The sequence below is a fragment of the Meyerozyma guilliermondii genome, genomic scaffold, assembly GCF_000149425.1.
Source record: "Meyerozyma guilliermondii ATCC 6260 scaffold_7 genomic scaffold, whole genome shotgun sequence".
In the NCBI taxonomy this organism is placed as follows: domain Eukaryota; kingdom Fungi; phylum Ascomycota; class Pichiomycetes; order Serinales; family Debaryomycetaceae; genus Meyerozyma; species Meyerozyma guilliermondii.
In genome coordinates, this window is record NW_001809794.1 from 144,499 (window position 1) to 169,641 (window position 25,143).

The window sequence follows — 25,143 nt, forward strand, 5'->3', positions numbered from 1 at the left end:
AAGACAGAAGTTTTTTTACATACATCATGTTGGGAACTTTCATCAAGGTTTTCGCGAAACCCAAGGCGATAAGTCCAGCTGCCTTCCACCGGTGCTTAGCTACCAATGCTTCTGGCTTCAACAGGACATCTCAATTAGACAGAGCTACGTTGACCATAAAGGACGGCCCAGTTTTCAACGGATATTCTTTCGGAGCCAACAAAAACATCAGTGGTGAAGCCGTTTTCACCACGTCGCTCGTTGGGTATCCAGAATCGATGACGGACCCTAGTTACAAGGGCCAAATTTTGTGTTTTACTCAGCCATTGATTGGTAATTATGGTGTGCCTTCAGACACTGTGCGTGACGAATTCAACTTGTTGAAGTATATGGAATCTCCTTCCATTCAATGTATTGGAATTGTCGTTGCGGAACGTTGCCTTGGAACATCTCATAGACTGCTGTCGAGTCCTCTCAGCAATGATGTAAGCGTTCGAGAAGTAGCCGCTATCACCGGTGTTGATACCAGACAATTGGTGTCTTATTTAAGGGACAAGGGTTCTTCGTTGGCCAAGATAACCATTGGAGAGGAATATGACGCTGACGAAGATGCTGCTTTTGAAGATCCTGGATCGGTGAACTTGGTTCATAAGGTTACTACCAAGGCTCCATTCCACGTTTCATGTCCTCCATCGCACTCCAAAGGCATTCACGTTGCCGTATTGGACTGCGGAGCCAAGGAAAACATCTTGAGGTGTCTTGTTCAAAGAGGTGCATCGCTTACTGTGTTCCCATACAATTATCCTATTCATAAGATTGCCAACAAATTCGATGGTATTTTCATCAGTAACGGACCAGGAGATCCAACCCACTGTTCTGCCACCATCGAAAACCTCAAGCAAACAATGCAGGAGAACAAGGACTTGCCAATCTTTGGAATCTGCTTGGGCCATCAACTCTTGGCTCTCGCATCCGGTGCCAAGTCCATCAAGTTGAAATACGGAAACAGAGCTCACAACATTCCTGCTTTAGATTTGCTCACTGGAAAGTGCCATATTACATCGCAGAACCACGGATACGCTGTTGATGCTTCATCTCTTGACCCCAACGAATGGGAACCATATTTCACGAATCTCAACGATTTGTCTAACGAAGGTATGGCTCACAAATATCGCCCTATTTTCTCTACCCAATTCCACCCAGAAGCCAAGGGTGGTCCCTTAGATACAGCATTTTTGTTTGACAAGTTCTTTGGACATATTCAAGACTACAAGAGCAAGACTGGAATGACCTGGGCCCAGGATAATTTATTGGTTGACATTTTGCCAAAAGAAAGAGTCTACTAGAAGAGACAAGCATTAATAGATAATAGTGAATCTACAATGTTAGAATAGCTCCATTATACGACTATACGACAATTTTAGCCATCTTGACGTTTGTGCGGCTCGGGTGGTACGAGATGCATTCGGTTGCATGGTTGCGAAATTTAGTGGTGTGATTTTAAACGAGAATACGAATTGCTATATAACCCAAGTGATGAATATGTGTTGTTGTATATGAGTTCTCTTCAGTATTTGGTGAATCTGACAACATCCTATAATCTGGTTGGAGAGGTTTTTCGGCTGCTTGATAATCCAGTAATAGGGCACCTCAATTGGCTCGAGCGAGCATGGGCTTCATGGTATATTTATATGAATAACGATATCTTGGCTACTGGGCTCTTGTTCTTCCTTACGCATGAAGTGATGTATTTCGGAAGATGTTTGCCATGGTTGATAATTGATAGAATTGCTTACTTTCAGCAATGGAAAATTCAACCCACCAAACTTCCACTGGACCGTGAACAATGGGAATGTTTCAAGTCGGTAATAAAGCTGCACTTTCTCGTGGAAGCGCTTCCAATCTGGTTGTTTCACCCTCTTTGTGCCAGCTTGAATATTTCTGTGCTGGTACCTTTTCCGCTGATTAAAGTGATGGCTGCGCAGATTGCAATGTTCTTCGTATTGGAAGACCAGTGGCATTACTGGTCCCACCGTGCATTCCATTGGGGAATCTTTTACAAGTATATCCACAAACAGCACCATCGGTATGCTGCTCCCTTTGGGTTAGCTGCAGAATATGCTCATCCTGTGGAGGTTATGGCCCTTGGATTTGGAACCGTTGGGTTTCCCATCTTGTATGCTTGGTCGGCCAAAAATTGGCCCCAGTATGCCCTTCCAGATTTACATTTGTTCACCTTGACGGTTTGGATCTCCTTGAGATTATTACAGGCTGTAGACTCTCATTCTGGCTATGAGTTCCCATGGTCGTTGCACCATTTTCTACCATTCTGGGCAGGTGCAGATCACCATGATGAGCACCATCATTTTTTCATTGGAAACTATGCCAGCTCTTTCAGATGGACAGACTACTTACTCCAAACAGAGAGCGGACCTGTGGCTAAAGCATATAGAGAAAAGATGCAGCGTCAACGTGCTGAAAGGAAGCTCAACATGGCTGCGAAAACGAAATAAAAAAATAGAAGGGTAAGCGAATGAAAGAGGTAATGACCAGCATATATAGTAACGGAAATAAACGTCCTACTGATGATTTGTCTTTCTGGAGTGTAGTATACATCAGTTGAATACTAATGAATGGTTCCCATATATGTCAGTGTTAGGGCTGTACCCTGGTTCACGTGCGCGGTTTTTGTGTCAGGAAAATTTCGATGCTCGGAAAAAAGTGCGTTTGAAAAAACTGAAAATAGTTGATATTTGATACTTTGAAGTAAGTAAGACCCGTCAAAAAATTGTTCTTCCAACGGACAATTCGTAGTTTGTGGACCATCTTACCAAGCCGGAAATAAACACAGGCAGCAAACTAGGCCGAAAATATTCCAAAGTCATTGCGAGTACTAACATCCAGATGTCTAGATTGAACGAATATCAAGTGATTGGCCGTCGTCTTCCCACCGACTCTGCGCCAGAGCCAAAGTTGTACCGTATGAGAATCTTTGCTCCCAACACTGTTGTGGCCAAGTCTCGTTACTGGTACTTTTTACAGAAATTGCACAAGGTAAAGAAGGCTTCCGGTGAGATTGTGTCCGTTAACGTCGTCTCTGAGGCTCACCCAACCAAGGTCAAGAACTTTGGTATCTGGATTAGATACGACTCCAGATCCGGTATCCACAACATGTACAAGGAGTACCGTGATGTTGACTAGAGTTGGTGCTGTTGAGACCATGTACCAAGATTTGGCTGCTAGACACAGAGCCAGATTTAGAAGCATCCACATCTTGAAGGTCGTTGAATTAGAGAAGACCGACGATGTCAAGAGACAATACGTCAAGCAGTTCTTGTCCAAGGACTTGAAATTCCCATTGCCCCACAGAGTGCAAAAGACCAAGGCTTTGTACCAACGTAACGCTCCAACCACTTTTTTACTAGGCTAAGTATGTGTAATTAATCGAAAGGTTGATTGTTGTAGTGTCGCACTTTTAATTTTCTCACTTTTAATTTTACTTTCTGTCGCATTTCTCACTTTTATCGTATTTTCTTTCTTATCTTTCGCAATCCATGTCTATACGGAGGAAAAGCTGCTGAACCGTCTTTTCGGGGTAAGACTATATTTGATCACCGGGCGCATCGTGCCGGTATTCGGAGAAGCAACTGCTCGTGAGTTTGCTGCCGCCGCTAACGGCAATGTAAAGCTTGTACTCACTGCTCGTAGAAAGGAGAAACTTGACTCATTGGCTGAAAGTTTGAAACTGGAATACTCCAATATCAAAGTGTTGCCTGTGACCCTCGACGTGTCTGATGTGCTGTCAATTGAGCCGTTTGTGAATGGTCTTCCTACCGAATTTGCCGATATTGATGTGTTGATCAACAATGCTGGTCTTGCATTGGGCAGAGACGAAGTGGGCAGCATTGACGCAAAAGATATTGCTACCATGTTCAACACCAATGTATTGGGACTCATCACGTTGACACAGGCGGTTTTGAGAATCTACAAGGCTAAAAATTCCGGTGATATTGTCAATTTGGGTTCCATTGCTGGCAGAGACCCATACCCTGGTGGAGGTATCTACTGTGCTACCAAGGCCAGTGTCAAGTCATTTTCTCATGTGTTGAGGAAGGAACTTATCAGCACCAAAATTAGAGTTTTGGAAGTGGATCCAGGCAATGTTGAAACCGAGTTTTCGCAAATCAGGTTCCGTGGTGATAAGGATAAAGCCAAGGCCGTTTATGCGGGTACAGAGCCATTGCTTGCTGAAGACATTGCCGAGATCATTGTATTTGGAGTCACAAGAAAGCAAAAGACCGTGATCGCTGAGACATTGGTGTTCTCCACTAACCAGGCCTCTGCCTCGCATTTGTATAGAGAACAGTCTTAGTGCTTTTGGAGCGTTGAAAAGATAAGTTTTTCGGCCTTAAGAGGAACTGTCTGTTGCTATTAGAATACTGTCAATTGTTTTTAAGCATAACTGTTCATATTAGATTATTGTCTAGTTGTAGAGATTCGTAGTTACTAAACACACTCTCGGAGTTCTTCAGATTGATGAAGAATGCTAATTACTACTTTTCTTCAAATTGTCAATGAAAGCATTTCAGTAAAAATTTAACTTAATTCCGCTTGTCAAGTACACATACAAGCTCCATACCCATCGTCAGTAATGTGCCTCTTACCAGCCGGTAGCACTGTATTATGTCATCACCCAGTAGTGAGTGTGGAGATTAAATCCTCAATCTTCATGTCTTTCGGTGCCAAAGCCGCTGAACGCCTTGCCAACAAGATCATATTGATCACTGGGGCATCGTCTGGTATAGGCGAGGCTACCGCCAGAGAATTCGCTGCTGCTGCCAATGGAAAAATTCTGTTGATTTTGACCGCTCGGAGAGAAGACAAACTCAAGTCTCTCTCGCAACAATTGAGCCTCATTTACCCGCAAATTAAAATCCATTCTGCTCGTCTTGATGTCTCTGAGTTTTCGTCACTTAAGCCGTTCATTACTGGGTTGCCAAAGGATTTTGCTAGCATCGACGTTTTGGTGAATAATGCGGGGAAAGCATTGGGAAGAGCCAATGTTGGTGAAATTTCCCAAGAGGAAATCAATGGCATGTTCCATACCAATGTTCTTGGGTTGATAAACTTAACTCAGGAGGTGTTACCCATCTTCAAAAAGAAAAATGCTGGAGATATTGTGAACATTGGCTCAGTGGCCGGTAGAGAACCTTACCCTGGAGGTGCAGTATACTGTGCTTCAAAGGCAGCAGTTAACTACTTTTCTCATTCTTTGAGAAAGGAAACTATCAATTCCAAAATCAGGGTCATGGAGGTGGATCCTGGGGCAGTAGAGACAGAGTTCTCGTTGGTTCGTTTTGGCGGTGATGCCGAGGCTGCGAAAAAGGTGTATGAGGGAACCGAGCCTTTGGGCCCAGAAGATATTGCGGAAATCATTGTGTTTGCTGTGTCGAGAAAAGCCAAAACTGTCATTGCGGAAACTTTGGTGTTTCCTACCCATCAGGCTGGAGCAGTTCATGTTCATAGAGGGCCGCTTGAGTGAAATGTAGATTCGAAGTAGAAAGCGTTAAACTGACTCAAGTTTGGGTTTCTTGATTGAATCTGTTCAAGGACTGAGAGATTAAGTAGACTGAATTAGAAAGTGAATCAGAAACACAATCAGAAACTCAAAAACTGAGCTGCTCTAAAGTCTTCATCACCTTAGCTGAACCTTCAACCGCAGTATTGTTCTCGATGTTAACCTTTGGCCTGTTCATTTCCAAGCCCGCTAGCAATACACAAGCCTTGCATATTTTATTCGAGGAAAGATAGCCGCATTTCTCACAACGGCTACCGTCTGTTTTCTTCGTCAAGTTCACGGAACCGTCAGAATTCACCTCTGTCTCAATGTTCTTCTTGGGCTTATTCTTATACTTTTCTGTTGTTCTCTTCTTCTTGTGGGCCACCACCAAATGTTCTCCACTATATATGATGTCCATAATGCAAGATGGACGGACAGACTCCAATGCCTTCAAAAGTTCTCGGGCTGTACCTCGGAAAGCTTCTGGGGCATATGAGCATTCGGTGGAGAAATAGTCAAGCTTCTTGTAATGAGCATAAAGAACAATTTCCTTTTGGTAGGTGTACTTGAAAGGTTTGGATCGTTTGATGGGACTTCCTTCAGACAGTGTAAGGATGCTGCAAGATCTCTCCAACCTGGCAATATCGCCCCGAAGAAGGTTCATCAAGACGGTTTCTGCCATGTCATCAGCATTGTGGCCCGTTACGACATGATCTATCTCGAGTTTAGCAGCACCTCTGTCGAGGGCTTGTCTTCTCAACACCCCACAGTAAGTACATGATGATCGTATGCCAGCACATGATACGATTTCGTCCATAGACCAGTTGTACAAGTCTTTATACGAGATGATCTCAAGGGGCATTTCGTATTGAATTTGATTTCTCTTCACGGTAGCTAATGAATCATCTCTGTAACCCACTATACCTTCATCAATAGAGAGTAAAACAAGCGTTAATCCGTAGTTATACTTCTCGTTTAATGTCTTGAGCACAGAGGCAAGTACAGTAGAATCTTTGCCCCCAGAAGCTCCTATGGCGACCTTATCGCCTGGTTTGAATAGCTGAGCATCGACTATAGTGTTGTGGATTTCTGTTTCGAAAACGTGATAAAAGCACTCTTTACATAGCTTTTGGAGGTTCTTCGGACGCTTCATAACAGCCTTTGACTGGTGACATATGTCACACAACGTGACCTTTCTTATTTTTTTTTCTTCCATCTAAAAAGATTAGTTAGCAAAAGATCAAGTTCTCAAAAAGTTCAAGTCTCATCGCATCGCATTCGCGAATTTTAAATCGAGAGACTCTCTCTACAGAGAGTCTATCTCACTATAAAGGCGTATCAATTACTGTATATTACGTTTATACACGTCGTCGTGGAAGAGCTAGGTAATGCACCATCTTTATCTTATGCAATAGTCTGGAACTCGTCGTTATTGGTGTTGACATTTGCGTATCTGAATTTGATGTTCTCATCGTGGGTCTGTTCTCTCTGCTCCTTTTGCTGCTGCTGTTGTTGCTGCTGTGTCGTCTTTCTCCCGTGGCCATTGCTGGCGGTCTTTTCATTCTTATCGGTGAGTAAACCTATCTTCTCATTCATAACGATGGCCAATTCTTGCAATCTCGTTCTTTGAAGGTGCTCCGAGCTCACAAAGTTGATCGATTTTTTATCGTCACTCAAAGAAGCCGATACTTCTCCACTGGAGATCATCTTGTCGACAATCAGAAGCACTTCTTCTTCATTGATGTCGAAAATCTTGGCCAACTTGACAACAGATAACTTGGTGTATATGGACTTGTAGGTGAAAATATAAGTTCTCAACCCTTCGACTTGCAATTTTCCTCTCATCATTTCAAGCAATTGATCATTATTGGGAAGCAACTTCCAGATCTTGATGGTGGACAATAACTTGTAAGCATTATGCCAGTCGCCCTTTTGTAAGCTAATAGATGCGTGGACGATATGATCTTTAATACTCTCTGGAGGTCCAGTAAAATATTGTCTATCATGGAACTCCAACTTACTCTTGAACGACTTGATGTTGGTCTTTCTTCTAGACTCTTTGGTGGAATTGGAGGCAGCCGCCAACTGAGGAATCTCAATCAACAAAGAACATGTCATGAACACACACTCCAATAATTCTAAGTTGATATGCATATGGAATGGCAACAATCTTTGTTTCTCTGCAACGGTAGCTTGACTTGGATACTTGGAGTTAAAACCTTGTCCCAATAATTCTTTCAATCTTTGAGAGTTGGCAATTTCGTTCAACGCCTGATGAGACTCTTCAATGTTACCATATCTGAAGGCACTCAATCCTAATTGGACCATCGCTCTGTTATACAAAACTTGTATACTAGAATCGGCGTTGTTAATACCTTGGTGAACCTGTGACGACAAGAACATGTCTCGTGCCACCGAGTAGTCGTTGTTCACAGCGTGATAGTAGACACTGAACAAGAGAGCACCTTTAGGGTAAATGGCTCCATCTTGCTTCGACAAAAACTCAGCCAATCCATTAATGACGTCCTTGGGCTCCGAGTTCTTGGCTACTATTTGAGAGTCTCCAGAAAGATGTCTCCATGCTTCACTTTCGTTGGCTTTGATGAGTTGGTCAGGTTTGTAGTAGATATGGTTCATTCTTCTCATCACGATACGGGCCAACTGTTCACCTTGATAAGTACCTCTAACATGGTCTGGAGTTGTCTTTTCGACATACAACTGGCCCCTGACAACCAAGTTGTAGGTATCTTTTTCGTCCTTCAATCTGTCGATATACTCGAGCGAATGAGGGTCGGTATTTTGCAAGTAACGGATAAACTCATCATCCAATCTCTCAATATGAGAAGTGACCGAACCTGGCAAAATTCTAATCCCATCAGCATTTGCTGGAGGTTCCAAGTCGATATCGTCAGATGCAGTTCCCAATTCAGACACTTGATATTCATTGCTGTGCTTCTCCAAAAAGTCCAAGAGGTCATTGAGAGTATCCTTGTTCTTCTGCCATTGGTCGAGAGGCATGAAAGCATGGTGAGAGCTGGCATCAAATCTTATAGATAACAACATTTGGTAGATGGAAATGATCTCGAATGGGGAGCCCTTGGGCGAAACCTCCTCCAACAAGTCCTCCAAAATTTGCACTTGTTCAAACTTGTCGATATTCTTTTTACCACGAGTTTCAGCTACCAGCTTCAACGTAGCAAAGACAGGACTCAACGCTCTACCGGTGCTGCTAGCCAAAGGAGTTGCTTGTATCTCTGCATCCTTTTCGATGGTCTCGACTGGTTCTTCTTTGTCGAACAATTCAGGTTCAGACTTGTATAATTCTACGAGGTGACTGAACTCCTTTACTTGCTTCTTGACTCTTTGCTTGAGAGAGGTGAACGCTCTTGCCAAATTGGCATTCATTTTTCTGGTCGACTCCTTCTCGTTGGCGGTGGTCTCAATCAAATAAGCTTCCAAGTCTACCAAACACTTGATGTAAAAATTAGGAGTTCCAAAGCCTTGTTGGCCAGCCCTCACGAGCAAACGGCCCAATCTTTCAAACTCAGTTAAAGCTGATATCCAGTTCTCTTGACGCTTAGCACTGTTGACCGCTTCTACGGCGTCTTTCATGTCATCGGTGAGTTTTTCTTTAGCAGATTTCACCACACGTCTTCCCTCATCTTCGCTGTCTGAGTCCGAGTCTCCGCCGGCACCCTTACGGAAACTGCTTTTTAAGAAGTAAGCGGGTCCCGAGGGTCTGCCATCTGAATCGGAATCGGAGGAATCGGAGTCGTCATCGTTGGCAAATTCATCGTCAAATTCACTGTCGGATTCTTGTTCAGAAGACATCAACTCCTCCTCGGAGGAAGTCAACAAGTCCTCCTCTTCGGAGGACAGTTCCGAATCATACCCTGACACAAAGAACCGAGACATATTACCGTTATAGGGTGGTGATGGGCTCGTAGGTTGTCGATCAAATTTTCAGTGAGGCACAAAAAATCTGGGTCTGCAATATACGCGGGGTGCTGGAAAATACGCGCGCCGTTAACCTACACATGAGTATTGATGATAACGGTAATGGTATCGATTGTAATGCTAGTTGTCTACTGTATAACTGCGCACGCGCAGAAACTTGAATGCTTTCTCCTTCTTTAACGAAAAGTTGGTGATCTCTCCTTCTCTATCATCATTATCACTCATGCGCTTTCTAACCGCATAGTAGTTGACCCATGCGAGTTTATTGTGCCTGTAGATTCCGCCCAAAGGCTTGATTTGTAGTTGGTAGAAAAACCTATAGTACGGCACCGATCCGTTTGCGATTTCTATGGTGATTTCGCCGCTGGAAGATATCGTCCATTTTCCAGTATATATCTTCTGGCTGTCTTTCGTCACAGACTCCGTAGTAGACGGAATTAAACCCAGCTCTGTATGCTTCAGTAGATACGGCACGATGTTTTTTGGGTCTTCCACCGACAAAACCTTGATACAGGTACCGTCAGGATAGAACCGAAGATAGCGGAAATAAGTTATGGTGCGGACTGGGTTCGACCAACTGCTGGAAAATTCTCCTTTTCCTCCCTCCAGATAGTAGTTCACCACGCTGATGTAACAACCGTCGTACTTGATGAACGGCCGGTGACGAAGCATGTATTTCCATGAATTGTTATATTGTGGAACCACCAAGTGTTGGTTGTTGGGAATAGGCAAGTCGCAGTCTTGAACTTTCAAGCGGTCTTCAAGAGTGAGATTTTCTAGATACTCGACATTTTCTTGATAAACTTGCTTTGAATACACCAAAAAGCACAATTTTCGCCACATCGCCTTGTTGCCAAAACCGAGAAATGCATTGTGACGACAGGTGATAGAAAAATTGAACCACGACTGAGGGCTAGTTACCAACAAAATCTCCAAGATCTGCTCCCATATGAATGCCAGCATGTTCATCAACGGTGATATTGGCGAAACATCGGCAATTTCTTCATGGTTATCGAGTCCCAATCCACTGAACTTGATAGTTAAACCATCATGAATATGCGAGGGATTACTAGGATCAAATGCCTGTGCCTCAATATGCTCGTAGCTCTCAATAAGCTTGTCTACGTCCATGTCTTTCAAGGCTGCCTCATCTATTCGTCTGGCTGTGTTTTTGCCATGTTTCTGTTTTAGCTTGTGGATGTTGTGAGGCACCTTTTCATTGCGGTATAACAAGTCGACCTGATCATTAAGTCGAAATGCACTTCTATACTTCTCCACTGCATCTGCCATTTTTCCATGACTTTCCTTCTCAATAGCTTCTTCGAAGAGGAGAATGGCCTGGGCGTCGTTCTCTGAAAGTTGACCAATGTCGCCATTTTCTGGTTCTATCATGCTGGAGTCGCGGATATCTTCCGTATTGGAGCTTCGACTGCTAATGAGTGAGGTGCTCATTGTGCTGAATTTGAAGTGCAACAAGGACCATTAGTTGAACTGAGGTTATCAGTGAACAAATTAGTAAGAAGTCACGTGCGCTCAGGCTGCAAAATCGGTACTAGTTGTAGACAGAAAAGGCAGTATACCAGTCAATCTGATTCCAATGTAAACTTGAGAAAGTTGTTTATCCCAACAATTCATCAAGAAACTTGTCGTCGCTTTGTGACGGTTTATACACTCTTTTTTTTGGAACAACAGAACTGGTTTTGCCGGTTTTGCTATCATTGACAGTTAAGCTGGAGAGAAAGTCGTCGATGTCAGTCGAACCTGCGATCTTTGTTTTGTCGGTTTCACTTTTAGATTTCGAATTTTCACCTAGAAGCAAGTCCAACTCGTCGTCGACATTCCCTTCGTCATTCCCCAGGTGTGTAAGCCGAGAATTGAGCATTTGCATCTGTTGTGGGTCGTTTTCGTTGATATTGTTGATTTCCAAGGTAGGAGCCTTGTTAGCGGTTTTTCCAAATTTTTCTTTCATTTGGCGGTGAAGTCTAGCCTGCTCCGACGCTATCAATCTCTCGTGCATTTCTTTCTTTTCTTCGTCCGTAAGCTCGGTCACATTATTCTTGGTGTTGTGGCTCTTTCTAGAGGCGATAGAGTCTTGTCCGATCTCAAAACCAATGAGATCTTCGTCGGAAATTCTATCGATGTTCCGCTGCAGCTGCTTCTCCATGAACGGTTTTGAGTAATCCTGGTCATTGTTTACTATTTGCTTGTAATCCTCTAGACCATATTCCAGAAGGAGATCCTCTGAAAGTTTATTTTTAAGTAGTTTTCGGTTCTTTTTGGGTATGACGCTGACATCGGCGCCAGCCATATCATGGGAGATGAACTCATCGAGCCGTGAAGTTTCAGAATTCTTCTCCATAAATTGTTGCTTGGCTTCGTCTGAGCCTAAATATATGCCATCTATTGCCTCGCCGCCGCGTCCATGTTCACTGTTATTTTCGGTTGGTTCATGATCAGAGATGTCATTTACCTCGTTTTGAAGATCCACAAGAATCTGTTTTTTGACTTTTTCCTTCTGTTCCTTGGTGAGCTCTTCGCCGAGTTGTGGGTAATGGAGCTTTAGGAACTCGTCGTCGGAATCATCAGAGTCTTCAAGAAGAGGAACCTTCTTTGCAACCTCTTTTTTGGAGCTCCATTTGGGCCTTATGACGGCTTCTTCCTTTGATTTATTGAGCCCGTGTTTACGGAGGTACTGTGATTTGGCTTTGCGGTCCCATTTGGAGTCTTTAAGCACCATACTTGTAAGCTTTAGTGTAAGACGAGAATAATTTTATAAATGATAAATACTGCGAAATTTCAAAAATGCGCAAAATGGAGCGAACAGGGCCAAAGAGTAGAGACAGAAAATAAGTGTCAAACGAGTGACAAGTAAAAGAAATGCAAAACTCAAACCATTGTGAGGTCTTTGTGATATATACAAAACCACAAGCTGCAATGGCAATTATTTCACATTTTACTCCTATATCTCCCTCTACACTCTTCCTCCTCTCCATTTCCGCGGCACGCATTTTTCGGTACCTCGCTTCGCGGCGGTGATTTATTTTACTTTTACAAGTACCGAATATGGCCGATAACACACCCAAGGCAATTGAGGAGCTTTTGAAGCGTCTCACGGCGGGAGAACCGTTGGATGAACAGCAGCAGAAGCAAATGAAGGACTACAAGTTCTGGAAAACTCAACCTGTTCCACTGCTTGACGAAAAGATAGAGTCTGAGGGACCTATCGATTCTTCCAAAACTCCAGATGATATCCCCGATACCCCCTTACCGCTCATTTCCGAGTTTGAGTGGTCCACCATCGACATTACCGCGAATAGCGAACTTGAGGAGTTGTACCAGCTTTTGTATGAACACTACGTCGAAGATAAAGACTCGACTTTTAGATTCAAATATTCCCACGATTTCTTCAAATGGGCATTAAAGCCTCCAGGATGGAAAAAGGTGTGGCACGCCGGTGTCCGAGTCAAGGCTACGGGAAAATTGGTGGCGTTTATTTCTGCAGTGCCTGTGACGTTAAAACTCAACAAATCGGGTAAATTGATACCCAGTGTGGAAATTAATTTTTTGTGCATCCACAAAAAGCTCCGAGCCAAGAGATTGGCGCCGGTTTTGATCAAGGAGATCACCAGAAGAGTCAACAAGGACGATATCTGGCAGGCATTGTACACTGTGGGTGCTGTATTGCCGCTGCCCATTGCTACTTGTCGCTACACTCACCGCCCACTAAACTGGTCCAAACTCTACGATGTGGGATTCTCCCATTTGCCTCCCAAACAGACCAAAGCTTCCATGGTTGCTCGGTATAGTCTTGCAAATGTCACCAAGACCGAGGGTCTTCGTTTAATGAGGGAAGAAGACGTTGATCAAGTTCTCGAACTTCTTAACGAATATCAAAAACGGTTCGATATTGTTCAAGTGTTCACCAAGGAAGAAGCTGCCCATTGGTTTCTCGGCGGTGAGAGTGCGGCCAATGGCCAATCTCCCGTCATCAAGACATACGTTGTTGAGCAAGGGGGCAAGATCACCGACTTTTTCTCGTACTATCTTTTGCCATTTACAGTTCTCAATGATGTCAACCATGACGAATTGGGCATTGCTTATCTTTACTACTATGCTACCGACTCCTACAAGAAAGAGGAAAGCGTCTACAAAAAGCGTTTACAACAGCTTATAGGCGATGCTCTTGTCACCGCCAAGCAATTCAACGTTGATGTGTTCAATTGTTTGACGTCACAAGACAATCCATATTTTATTAAGGACCTCAAGTTTGGCAGTGGAGATGGCTATCTCAACTACTACTTGTTCAATTATAAGGTATGGCCTCTCCACGGAGGAATTGACCCTACTACGAAGGAAGTGGAAGACTACAAAACCAGTGGTGTCGGTGTGGTGTTACTTTAGCATAGTTAATAAAAATCCTGCAGATGGTGAAAAATTTCAGCTCATCGCGATGCCAATTCTAGTTAAGAAACAATGATATCTGCTAGCGGATGGGTCCCGCGTGGATTTGCTTCTGAATTTCCCGAAAAGTACGAACTCGATGACTCGGAAATGGAGAGAATCACTGCAATGGCAAAACTTCAATTGGAGGAAGCCACGGAAAACGGCGATGAAGAAGACGATTCCGCCGAACAAGTATCCAAAAAACAAGCCAAGTTGGGCTCCCAAATCGATATAGACGATGATTTGAAGGAGTATGACTTGGAGAACTACGATGAAGAAGAAGGAGAGTCCGAGGCAGCCACCATGTTTCCCGGAATGGATGCCACTATTCAAGACAACGGTGAAGATGGAACATACTTGACATTGCCTACCGAGGAAGACATGCAAGAAGAAAAACAGGAATCACAAATCTACCCCACAGACAACTTGGTTCTTGCCACGAGAACCGAGGACGATATTTCGTATCTCGATGTGTACATTTACGACGATGGAGCAGGCGCACCAGAGGGTGCTACCGAGGAAGAAGAAGACAAATTTGACCAAGACGTGGCCAAGGGCTTGGTGAGAGAGTCAAGTTTGTATGTGCATCACGACTTGATGCTTCCAGCATTTCCATTGTGTGTTGAGTGGATTAATTTCAGACCGGATGCCAGTGATAAGATTGGTAACTTTGCAGCCATTGGAACATTTGACCCTCAGATTGAAATATGGAACTTGGACTGCATTGACAAGGCATTTCCTGACATGATTTTGGGAGAACCGGAAGCTAACTCGCTTGCAGGAATTAAGAAAAAGAACAAAAAGAAGAAGAAGAAGTCTCAGCATACAACCACACATCATACCGATGCTGTGCTTTCCTTAGCACACAACCAGAACCAACGCTCAGTCTTGGCTTCGACTTCGGCCGATAAAACTATCAAGTTGTGGGATTTGAACCACGGCACAGCAGTGAGGTCCTTCAACTCTATCCATTCCAACAACACTGTTTCGTCTTCACAATGGCATTCGCAAGAGGCCTCTATCTTACTTACCGGAGGATACGACGGCACTTGTGCTGTTTCGGATGTGAGAATATCGGATGAGAGTAAAATTTCAAGAAACTATAAAGTGGGTCAAGGCGAAGAGGTTGAGAATGTCGCTTGGGGCGCTACTCCCGAGATTTTCTACGGAGGTACCGATAGCGGAAACGTCTACTGCTTTGACATCAGAGTCGCAGAAAAACCACTTTGGACTTTGCATGCTCATGATGCAGGCATTTCTTCATTATCTGTAAATAAGAATATCCACGGAATGTTAGCTACTTCCGCAATGGGAGAGAAAGTTGTCAAGCTCTGGAAATCACCAACTACCGAGTCTGGTCCCTCAATGGTGTTGTCGAGAGATTTTGGTCTTGGAAATGTCTTGACATCTTCATTTGCTCCTGACATCGAAGTCTCTGGTCATTTATGCGTTGGTGGTGTTAGCGGAGCATTGAAGGTATGGGATGTTTTGTCCAATAGAACTGTTCGAGGCAGCTTCCGCGACGAGTTGAAAGACTTGCGTACGAGAGCTAGAGAAGCTGCAAAAGAGCAAGGAAGAGCTTCAAGAATTGCAAGAAAGTATACAGGTGAAACCAAAGAGGAAACGATTATGACTGTTGATGCAGGCGGGCTTGATGATGAGTCTGATTCAGAGGAGGAAGTTGACGAAGAAGAGTAATTGCATGTATAATATATAACCACCAATAATCATTAACTCTAGGGGCCCATTGCTGCAACCTGCTCTTAACAAGTCAGGAAAGGAAAACATACAGAAAAGGTCCCTTGGCCCAGTTGGTTAAGGCGTGGTGCTAATAACGCCAAGATCGGCGGTTCGATCCCGCCAGGGACCATTTATTTTTATTCAACCTTTCATTTTTGGCGATTTGCCGGTGCTCGCTCCAATAAGATCGTGTATGACTTTTATATGTTTACCCATACTTCACAACTTTCTTGGTCATTATATTCCGGTATCGTCTTCGTGAAAGTGCAATTCCGATTCGTATAGTTACTGGCTCTTCAAGACACCCATACAAAAGGGCGTGTGGCGTAGTTGGTAGCGCGTTCGCTTAGCATGCGAAAGGTCTCCGGTTCGACTCCGGACTCGTCCATTCTTTTTTGCAACTTTTCTGCAAGATACCACTAAAATATCTAATATCTTATTCTAATCTATAACGTCGAGTTATTTCAAGCTAAAATGGATAAAAATACACTATAAATGAACTTACAATCAAAGCACAACATTGGATGCCAATTTCTTCTTGTAGTCAAGAATGCCTCCTTCCCATCTTGTTGCAGTCTTGTTTTCGATCACGAAAATATCCTTAGCGACTTTATCCAACAATCTGAAATCATGCGACACAACAACCACACCTCCATTAAATGAGTTAATGGCCTCTGCTAAGGAATCGATCGTAGTCAAATCCAAACCGTTAGTAGGCTCATCCAACAAAATCAAGTTGGGAGATTCCAATGCCAACAATGCAAAGACAACACGAGATCTTTGACCTTCAGATAATGTGGCCATCTGGGAGGTCTGTCCTTCACCAGTCAAACCGTAACGGCCCAATTGAGATCTCCAGTATTGGTAATCTTGAGAGATATGGGAGAACTTGTCACGGACAAATTCCAATGGAGTTTTGGTCAAATCTAACTGATCAGCCGAATGTTGAGAGTAGACTCCCAATTTGATGTGAGTGTGCTGGATAACTCTACCGGCTTGAGGTTGTAATTTACCTTGGAAAAGTTTCAACAAGGTTGACTTACCCACACCATTGGGACCAACCAAGGCAACTCTAGAATCCATATCGATACCAATGTCCAAGTTTTCATACAAGTTGTCTTCTGGATTGCCGGAGTAAGAGAACGACATGTTGTCGAATGCCAAAACTGGAGGAGGCAACTTCTCGACCTCTGGGAATCTGAAGGTGAAAACCTTGTCAGGAACCACTGGTTGAATCAAACCATCGGCTTCCATTTTATCCAAAATCTTTTGCTTGGATTTAGCTTGCTTGACCAAGTTGGCGTAAGTACCAGCGGAAGCAATGAACTTCTTGATGTGTTGAATTTCTTCTTGTTGTTTGGCGTATTGTTTCATTTGATTAGTTTCCAATTCAGCTCTGGTCTTGACGTAAGAATCGTAGTTACCACCGTACAATTGGATACCCTTCAATCTCATGTCGATCATGTTGGTACACACTCCGTTCAAGAAATCTTGCGAGTGAGAAACCAAAATCAATGTTCTTTCCCATCTCTTCAAGTATTCTTCCAACCACACACACGCAGCCAAATCCAAGTGAGCAGTAGGGTCGTCCAACAACAACAAGGTAGGCTTGACGAAAAGAGCCTTGGCCAAAGCCACACGCATTCTCCATCCACCAGACATGTCTTTAGTCTTCTTTTTAATGGTCACCGAGTTGAAACCCAAACCGGTCAAGATAATGGCGGCTCTCGACTCAAAAGTTGATGGGTCCATTGTGTCGATTTTTTCATAGATACCATCCAATGTGGGGTCCTCTGGTCCCTCCTTTACAATAATATCCTCAACCAAATCCTCCAATCTTTTCAACTCGTGTTCGGCTTCTCTGACAACGTACTCAAGAGCAGACCATTCAGTAGCCTCGGCAGGCTCGTTCAACAAGTAAATATCGATGTGTTCTGGAATGGGGAACTCTCTGGCAGCAATGGATTTCAACAATGTAGATTTACCACATCCATTTTCTCCCAATAAACCGTATCTACGACCATAGTTCAACTCCAATGTGGAGTCCTGGATCAACACTTTACCATGGAACAACAAACTGACAGACGACAACTTGACATCTCTGGAAGCGGGCAATGACTCCAACACACCAGTGACCACTCTGTCGGAAATACCATCGTCATCAGCTTGCAATTTAAGTCTGGCAATCTGAGCTGCTTCATCGTCTTCTTCCTTTTCTTCGGCGTCTTTGGCAGCTTGTTTCTTGGTCTTCTTTGTTGTCTTGCCACTCTCGGCCTTCTTGGCCTCTCTCTCAGCACGCTTTTGTTCTCTTTTAGCTTTGGAAGCGGAAACAGACATTTTGACCTAGTTTGAGCGTTGCAAATGTGCCTGGATTTTTTTCACTGCGATGAGAAATTTTTTTGGCACAGACACACTGGTGAATTGCTGTTGGGACACATATGCAAGTAGCGAATGGTACCGGGGAAAGAGTGCGGCGAGATAAACAGAGAAGACACTAGAGGTAAAGTGACCAATAACTTCGAAAGCCAATTTTTCAGTTTGAATTTTAGTGTCTGTCGAGCCGCAATTTGCAACCTAGTTGCAGCCAATGGTTGCAAATGAACTTTCGACTGAAATTAACCTTTAGTTTTTAATTGGCTCTTAATCCTCTCATACGTACAGAAACACTATATAACCCATAGCCAACTCTGTGCAATTTTGTTGTTGTCCATTTCTCTGCACTTTTTCATTTCTCATTTCTCATTTCTCGCTGTCGGGGTTTCGCTCTTTGTGTAACAGTCGCACAGTGGCGAGCCATCTACCCCAGTTTCCAAAAACAAATCATACCATTGATGGCAAAAGACACTCGCTCCACGGGAGCAGGTAACCAAGCCAATCAGGTCAACCTCAACACTCCGATACCCATTCGTGGTACTCAATTGAACCAAATTGACAGAGCAGCATCCGCGGCCATCGATTCGGCTTCGAACCCCCAAGCCAGCTTTGAAGATTCTTACCGTAGTTTCACACCAAATGCTCAGAAAAGGGCTCCCAGGGCCAGTGCTAGAAGAGCATCTTATAGCACCATTGAAACCAGCCGGGAGTCTCATTATAATTTGGACTATGTTGCTGACAGAGACGAGCTCGACAGATTGCAATTGGACCCCAATTCCAGATTCTACGCCCGTAGTCGCCCACGAACTTTGAACCTCCCTCGGCTTCTTCCATACGAAGTGGAAAACCCCCAAAACCAGGCCAAGTTTCTCAGTCATATTGTGTCTCATTTGTACATCGCTATTAAGACGTTGGACATCCAGGGAAGTTTGTCGGTGAGTGCTCGGGATTTGGCGCTGCTCCGAGACGTTAGTGGGTTCTCGGACATCGACATTGCTCTTGAGACCAATCTTTTCGAATCTGGAGGACCCGAAAAGGGCACCGAAGCCGACCATGAAGAGGACAATACTTACTTCCAAGATGATATCGATTCCGCAAGCGAAAGCCTTGACGAGGAAGACGAAGACGACGAATACGATAACGAAAACGACGACGCTAAGGACCATGAAAATACCGTACAGCACAAAAAATCGCCCAAGTCAGCGGCCGTCGTTGGCGTTCGCATATGGACCCAGGAACTTCTTGTGTGGCTCAAAATGAAGTATGAGATGCCGGTGTCTCTCAGAATGAACTTGGCTCGTGTTTACTACGCAGTTTGCTTATCGAGGGGACAGCATATCAGCCTTAAAATCTACGTTCGAACATTCGAGTTGTTGACGAAAGATATCCAATTCTTGCGATCCCAGCAGTTCTCCTTACCATGGGAAGACATGTACAACGAGCTCGCCCACCATTTTCCCTCCGTTGATTCTTCGCAAGAGCGTTTTGAGAAGAAAGATCACAAGCAACTCCTTAGGTTGGCTGAACGAGCATCAAATTTCTTTGACCCATCTTCCCTCCCTATAATTTTCCAAAAGTTGGGATCACACTTTTCAATGCCGAACATTTCACTTGTACTTTCCGCCACGGCTTTGCTCCCTCTTAATTTCACTGACAAAGTTGAAGATGACCGTGACATTCGCCATTACTTATCACTGTTGTTTTATATCTGGATCAAGATGAACAAGAGTCCTGGCGTGGATGCCCACATGACAACGAGACTTGGGGCTATAGCCATGGAACACTACATCGTCATAACCAATGGCAAAAGCGTACTCAATCCTGGCAAGGTGTTCAGTGATGACCAGATTAGAACTATCTTCAACATACTTCTCAACAGTCTCAGCATCAGAAAGGAAAAGTACTCCTCTGCAAAGACAAAGTTTTTTCATGGGTTTGCATCGGCAATCATTTTCAGCATCAACGGCGACGCAGCTCTAGAGAGAGGTGGTATCTTTGAACAGCTTGAAAGTCTTGGTAATGCAATTGAAAGTTACGTCCATCCTTCCAACAGTGGCGAATGGTCTCGTTCAATTTCTAAGACTATTTTGGCCCTCGTATACCAATTTCAAAAGCGAGTCAATTTAGAAAATGAGAAGGACGCTTTGCTCTACAACTTGCCCCAGCACATGAAACTCACTCAGAAAATGAAAGACACGATGATCGATATATTTCTTCCCAAAATTCGAATTGGATTACAGTCCAAAAAACCTAATGTTACTGATGACTATCTTGCTGCATTATCCCTTATTGCTCAACTAAACCCTCCCAAGGTGTTGGAGTTTGTTCTATTAGACATCTATGAATCGTTGGAAGGTACATTATCTACTCATAGAGTAGTTGTTGCGCTTCGCAGTTTGGAAGAGCTTGCAAGATACTTTGCCTCAACACCAATTTTTCGAGTTCACGTTGCTAGATTGTTACTGCTTGCACTTCCCGGAATCGACTCAAATGACCTAGAGAAGACGTTGCTCACATTAAATGTGTTTGCTAGCTTTGCAAATTATGTTCCCTTCTATGACCTCTCGAATGGAGAGGGCGATCCTACGATGGCCTTTGAATTCACCCAGCAGCATTTGGAGACACTTCAGCAGAGAATATACCAAGAAACAGAATTTGAAACCTTTCAAGTTGACGACGATTTAGAGCGCAATGCATTGGTGTCTTCATCATCTAGTTTCAAGCTGCTCCTCAAGTCACTCAATCAACGTGTTTTCATTCTTCTTGAGAATGTGCCAGACCCATCGAAGAGTACGGGACTTGAACAGGCCCTAGAGAGTTCTTTGCCAAAGTTTATGTACGTTCTCTTGGAGGCCATATCGGACGATATCTTGAAAAGTTTTAGAGATGACTTTTTTACGTTTGCACTTGAGAACACTATTGAAGGTATCGGTGATATAGTGGCTGAAATCTGCGGAGGAATAATCAAGAGAGATCCCACTGCATTTGAACACTTTTGCATAGAGTTGATTGAAAAGATTAGGAACGAAGTGGATGACAATGGTGCAGGCTCTACGCGGACTGGGTTTGATGTTTTACCAAGAGACCAGGTTTTATTCTGGAATTTGTTGATTTTAAACGAGTGCATAGGCAATGCTGGCAGTCAAGTACTCAAATGTCAGACTGAGCTCAATGACCTCTCCTTCTACTTGATGGAACGCATCAAAGGTCCGACCGTTTTTGCGAGCTCATATCTCTTAAACCAACTCTTACAGGCTACAACCAAGATACGGTTGAATGAGCAGCGACTCATCTCACCAAAATACCAGGAGGAACATGGGATGTCAGAGAGTTGTTGGGGTGGCTTTCTGACGGAAAACTCCCGCTTCCTGAAGGAAAACTTGACCTTTGACTGGTTTATCCCGGGCGAGAAAGAGATAACTTTTGCAATAGACACTTTCAGCTCACATGTGAGCCACGTTTTGGAAAAAGTACTGGAATTAATGAGAGAAAACACCACATCTTCACAGGTTCATAGTCTGCTGTTGCAAATGTCAGACAAATTGACCACTTGCTTCTTATACTTGAGCTACTCTTTAAGTGGAATCTCGTTTTTATTGGACCCATCGTTTGATGAAGATATACCACAGCTTGGCCAGCTGCTGTATCAATCGGTTCAACAAAGATTATACTTGTTAAAACAAATCAGAGGTGTTGGACTGGGAAAAAACAAGGAGGGGGAGCTTCGAATTGATAACCTCCATGAAAATTTAGAGCGAATTGTGCAAGACTTGGACAGCGACGACAGCATCAATTATCTCATGGACGTCGACAAAATGAGTGACTTTTTAATGATTGATGCCGAAGAACCCAAGGAAAAAGAGGAAGACACACCAGAATCTAAAACTGCTATTCTTTCGTTTGACGAGCGGTCAGGAGTAAAGTCACACTCAACAAGTCCTGCTCCGCCAGACGAATCGGCCCGGGCGACTCCAACTATTGAGGGTATGAATATGTCTAGCATGAATCCCTCCTTGACATTCAGAGAGCGAAAGTTGTATACCTCCAAATATTACTTTGGGGACGACATTGAAACCCGGCGAGCCAACCCATCATACTTGAAGTTGCATAAAATCAGAATTTTAATTGGACGGGCCTTGCATGTCATAGGAAAGTTTTTGAATCTGAACTTTACTGACAACACCCAGCTATTCAAGCACTACTTATTTGCAGTGAATATGTGGTTCTCGGATTTGGGTCGGGAAAGGAAACTCGACAGCAGTGAGGCATGTGTGAGTTACGGCTACTTCAAAACTCTCCAGAACGTCAATAGAGTGAGAAAACCATTCACAAGAATGGCGTTTGGAAGTCGAATCGAGTCATACCACCACTTACGGGTCGCCTTACATGCAACTTCAAGAACTCAAACGGACCTCGACAAAGTTTTGTTGGAAGATGTGATCAAATTGGCAGTATCCACTTATTCATCAATTGCAAAGCCAGCACAAGCCACGCTCGTTGATGCCATGGGTAGACTCAACGGCTCCTACAACGTTTTAGTTCGCTCAATTTTCAAGCATTTGGAAAATGCTCTCCACAAAAAGGACTACAAGAAAGTAGAAAGTGCCTTGAGAGTCTTTGCCATCAAAAGAATAAAAACCAGAATTCAAAACGATTACTACAACCTTCAAAAATTTGTTTCCGTATTACTTGCCCTGTTGGAGGTAGGTAATCTAGAGGTTAATTCAATTGCCCAAAAGCTATATCAGGGAATTCACGAGGGTATATCTCTCCCGAGCAGTGTTTGCTTAATTGACTTGGAGCAAATCGATACAATTAGACCACCAGATCAGTTCATTGACTTGGAAATCAAGGCAGTATGTCTTGCCAAAGAACGGAAACGGAAATCCTATTTTGAACGTTTAAAGAGCCTCGAGAATTTCGTGATAGCCAGCGAGAAAACTACAACCCACTGGAAAGTGTCATCATTGAATTTGCATTTATTAGTGGATTTACAATCTGACCTGGAAATGGAAATTAATAAGGATGCGCTCCAAATTTTATGGGAAAGAAGCGCAAGTGATCACCCTATTACATCGCGCTTATCACTACGGGGAATAACAAAGATTGTCACAAAGTTGAATGTCATGGCACTGCTAGATCACAAGCTTATGAATGGTTATGACTTTGATTACTTACCCCCGGATTTCAAAATTATCCCTACCACCTCACCAGTGGGGCAATCTTACAGTTCAACCTGGCATAATGAGATGAAAGAGCGTGAACATCCATCCTACTTTATTGATCACAAAGCAAACACGGGTTGGCTCTTCTGGGGAGACTCTATGGTAGCTGTTTCGAATAAAGCAAGCTACTCCATGAATCTTTCCAAATCGGAAGATGAAGCTCTCCGAGAACTAGGCAGCCGAATGACGAGAGACTGGTTCTTGAATATAGTAAACCTATGGATCTCAGATAATGAAGCAAATTTTGCATTTCAGGGCAGCGATGTGTTTGTGACAACGACCATTACCCATCTTATATCATGTGGCTACACCAAAAACTTTACTTTTGACGAATTGTTGTCCCTAGTAGAGCAGATTTATGTTGGAGATGAAAAGAGCACACACATTGTTACCTGTGAACTAATCGCAGGGATCTTAGTGTGTTCAAAAACTTTGCACCCAGCATTATGTGAGAAGCGTGACAAGCATATCTCCGAGCTTTTGACCAACATATTGGACAATGATTTGTCTCCTGATACTCGAGGAATATGGAACATTTTTTCCTGGTGGATTCCGGCTCACATTGATTGCAGAAGATTCCCGCTCATCAATGATGTGATTGTCAAATTTAAAGTTCAACCAGACTCCGCCTCTGCTTTGAAGGAAGCAACTAGACTCAGTTATATCAGGTCACATATAGCAGCTGTTACATGGGGCTTTGGTATGAGTGAGGAAATATTCAGCGCCAGCCTCGATAACCTTACGAACAAATACCGGGCAATCAGAGACCAAACAGGCTCTATATTAGCAGTATTATCCTTTGGTTCATTTGCCGACTCAATCGGATCATCAACAGAGTTCATTGAGCTTTGCAACAAGGAGGGTCCCAAATATTTACTTGAGCGGTTGAAGAACAATGTAATGTTTGAGCGTATTCCAAAACTATTCAAAGAAGTGGGAGAAATGAAACAAGAGGTACGTGGTCAAGGAACACAAGTCATCTTGAAGTCGCCTTACATTGCCGCTGCTACTACTTTGTTAACCTGGTTGGGACAAGTCTTGAACACCAGCGTAGCAGCACTTTACCAAGAGTTCATCGATACTTATATCATGCCTTTCTTGTTGGATTTGATTAACATGAAAGAGGTGTGTCAATTGGGCGATATTGATCCAATATCTGTCTTCAAACACGCTTCCCAGATTCAATACCTTCCCCACATGCTTGAACGGATTGTCAAGGCTATTGAGTTGTACGCCAAGGAAGATTTGAATGCAGTTCAGTGCTTTATTATGGGCGAGTTCACAGAGACATTTTTCTTCAAAAATCTTTTCGAGCTTTCTCCGTCGCAGAGATATAGAATCATTGCCGTGACAAGTGAATTGCTCTATCACAAAAACGTCGAGGTCCGAGAATCTGAAGCATCAACTTTTGCTGGACTTATCCATCTTTCTCCACCGAAGGAGGTTGATGAGATAGTTAAGAGCTCATGCGCAAAATACGAAAAGGAGCTTGATGATGTTAGGAAAAAGCATAGAAAGTCAGGATACAAGCAAATGACAACAGAAGAGACGGTAGCTATTCATGGTGCGTGCCTAGGCTTGGGCGCACTAGTTCACGCTTTCCTGTTTCAATCACCTCCACCTCCTTGGGTGCCAAAGGTCTTGTCAATTCTTGCTAATAAGGCTTCTGGAATTCCTGGGGTTGTTGGTAAAACATCCAGAGACACCTTGGGACGATTTAAGAAGACAAGACAAGATACTTGGCATGTTGACAGTAAGGTTTTCAACGAGGATCAGATCCAAGATCTTGAAGGTGTTCTTTGGCGAAGTTATTATATCTGAACGAAATTCATAACGAAATTTATAACGAAAGACAATGAGTAGACG

At 43.5% G+C, this 25,143-nt stretch overlaps 11 protein-coding genes and 2 non-coding genes across 13 annotated transcripts; 8 read left to right on the top strand and 5 right to left on the bottom strand. All coding sequences in view use genetic code 12, as the record gives it.

Annotated features, from left to right (window-relative positions):
- Window positions 1-26: 26 nt before the first annotated feature.
- CPA1 (carbamoyl-phosphate synthase (glutamine-hydrolyzing)) lies at window positions 27-1,325 on the top strand (the record flags this gene model as incomplete). Its single annotated transcript, XM_001482182.1, has 1 exon — window positions 27-1,325. The coding sequence occupies one exon, from the start codon at window positions 27-29 to the stop codon at window positions 1,323-1,325; it is 1,299 nt and encodes a 432-aa protein (XP_001482232.2).
- A 210-nt stretch (window positions 1,326-1,535) lies between these two features.
- On the top strand, window positions 1,536-2,492 carry ERG251 (Erg251p; the record flags this gene model as incomplete). The annotated part of the gene is made up of 1 exon (XM_001482183.1): window positions 1,536-2,492. One exon carries the CDS (start codon window positions 1,536-1,538, stop codon window positions 2,490-2,492), a length of 957 nt encoding a protein of 318 aa, XP_001482233.2.
- Window positions 2,493-4,630: 2,138 nt separating this feature from the next.
- PGUG_05254 (oxidoreductase) lies at window positions 4,631-5,521 on the top strand (the record flags this gene model as incomplete). The annotated part of the gene is made up of 1 exon (XM_001482184.1): window positions 4,631-5,521. The coding sequence occupies one exon, from the start codon at window positions 4,631-4,633 to the stop codon at window positions 5,519-5,521; it is 891 nt and encodes a 296-aa protein (XP_001482234.2).
- Window positions 5,522-5,645: 124 nt separating this feature from the next.
- Window positions 5,646-6,755, bottom strand: PGUG_05255 (uncharacterized protein; the record flags this gene model as incomplete). The annotated part of the gene is made up of 1 exon (XM_001482185.1): window positions 5,646-6,755. The coding sequence occupies one exon, from the start codon at window positions 6,753-6,755 to the stop codon at window positions 5,646-5,648; it is 1,110 nt and encodes a 369-aa protein (XP_001482235.2).
- Window positions 6,756-6,943: 188 nt separating this feature from the next.
- Window positions 6,944-9,454, bottom strand: NIP1 (translation initiation factor eIF3 subunit c; the record flags this gene model as incomplete). The annotated part of the gene is made up of 1 exon (XM_001482186.1): window positions 6,944-9,454. One exon carries the CDS (start codon window positions 9,452-9,454, stop codon window positions 6,944-6,946), a length of 2,511 nt encoding a protein of 836 aa, XP_001482236.2.
- Window positions 9,455-9,616: 162 nt separating this feature from the next.
- On the bottom strand, window positions 9,617-10,948 carry PGUG_05257 (SCF ubiquitin ligase complex subunit; the record flags this gene model as incomplete). The annotated part of the gene is made up of 1 exon (XM_001482187.1): window positions 9,617-10,948. One exon carries the CDS (start codon window positions 10,946-10,948, stop codon window positions 9,617-9,619), a length of 1,332 nt encoding a protein of 443 aa, XP_001482237.2.
- Window positions 10,949-11,114: 166 nt separating this feature from the next.
- On the bottom strand, window positions 11,115-12,233 carry PGUG_05258 (uncharacterized protein; the record flags this gene model as incomplete). The annotated part of the gene is made up of 1 exon (XM_001482188.1): window positions 11,115-12,233. One exon carries the CDS (start codon window positions 12,231-12,233, stop codon window positions 11,115-11,117), a length of 1,119 nt encoding a protein of 372 aa, XP_001482238.2.
- Window positions 12,234-12,559: 326 nt separating this feature from the next.
- Window positions 12,560-13,897, top strand: NMT1 (glycylpeptide N-tetradecanoyltransferase; the record flags this gene model as incomplete). The annotated part of the gene is made up of 1 exon (XM_001482189.1): window positions 12,560-13,897. One exon carries the CDS (start codon window positions 12,560-12,562, stop codon window positions 13,895-13,897), a length of 1,338 nt encoding a protein of 445 aa, XP_001482239.2.
- A 72-nt stretch (window positions 13,898-13,969) lies between these two features.
- On the top strand, window positions 13,970-15,637 carry PWP1 (rRNA-processing protein; the record flags this gene model as incomplete). The annotated part of the gene is made up of 1 exon (XM_001482190.1): window positions 13,970-15,637. The coding sequence occupies one exon, from the start codon at window positions 13,970-13,972 to the stop codon at window positions 15,635-15,637; it is 1,668 nt and encodes a 555-aa protein (XP_001482240.1).
- A 98-nt stretch (window positions 15,638-15,735) lies between these two features.
- On the top strand, window positions 15,736-15,809 carry PGUG_05937. Its single transcript has one exon. It is a non-coding gene; the product is annotated as a tRNA-Ile (tRNA).
- A 185-nt stretch (window positions 15,810-15,994) lies between these two features.
- PGUG_05938 lies at window positions 15,995-16,067 on the top strand. Its single transcript has one exon. It is a non-coding gene; the product is annotated as a tRNA-Ala (tRNA).
- A 119-nt stretch (window positions 16,068-16,186) lies between these two features.
- On the bottom strand, window positions 16,187-18,016 carry KRE30 (ATP-binding cassette family ATPase; the record flags this gene model as incomplete). The annotated part of the gene is made up of 1 exon (XM_001482191.1): window positions 16,187-18,016. The coding sequence occupies one exon, from the start codon at window positions 18,014-18,016 to the stop codon at window positions 16,187-16,189; it is 1,830 nt and encodes a 609-aa protein (XP_001482241.1).
- Window positions 18,017-18,510: 494 nt separating this feature from the next.
- Window positions 18,511-25,098, top strand: BLM3 (Blm3p; the record flags this gene model as incomplete). The annotated part of the gene is made up of 1 exon (XM_001482192.1): window positions 18,511-25,098. The coding sequence occupies one exon, from the start codon at window positions 18,511-18,513 to the stop codon at window positions 25,096-25,098; it is 6,588 nt and encodes a 2,195-aa protein (XP_001482242.2).
- Between the last annotated feature and the right edge of the window lie 45 nt (window positions 25,099-25,143).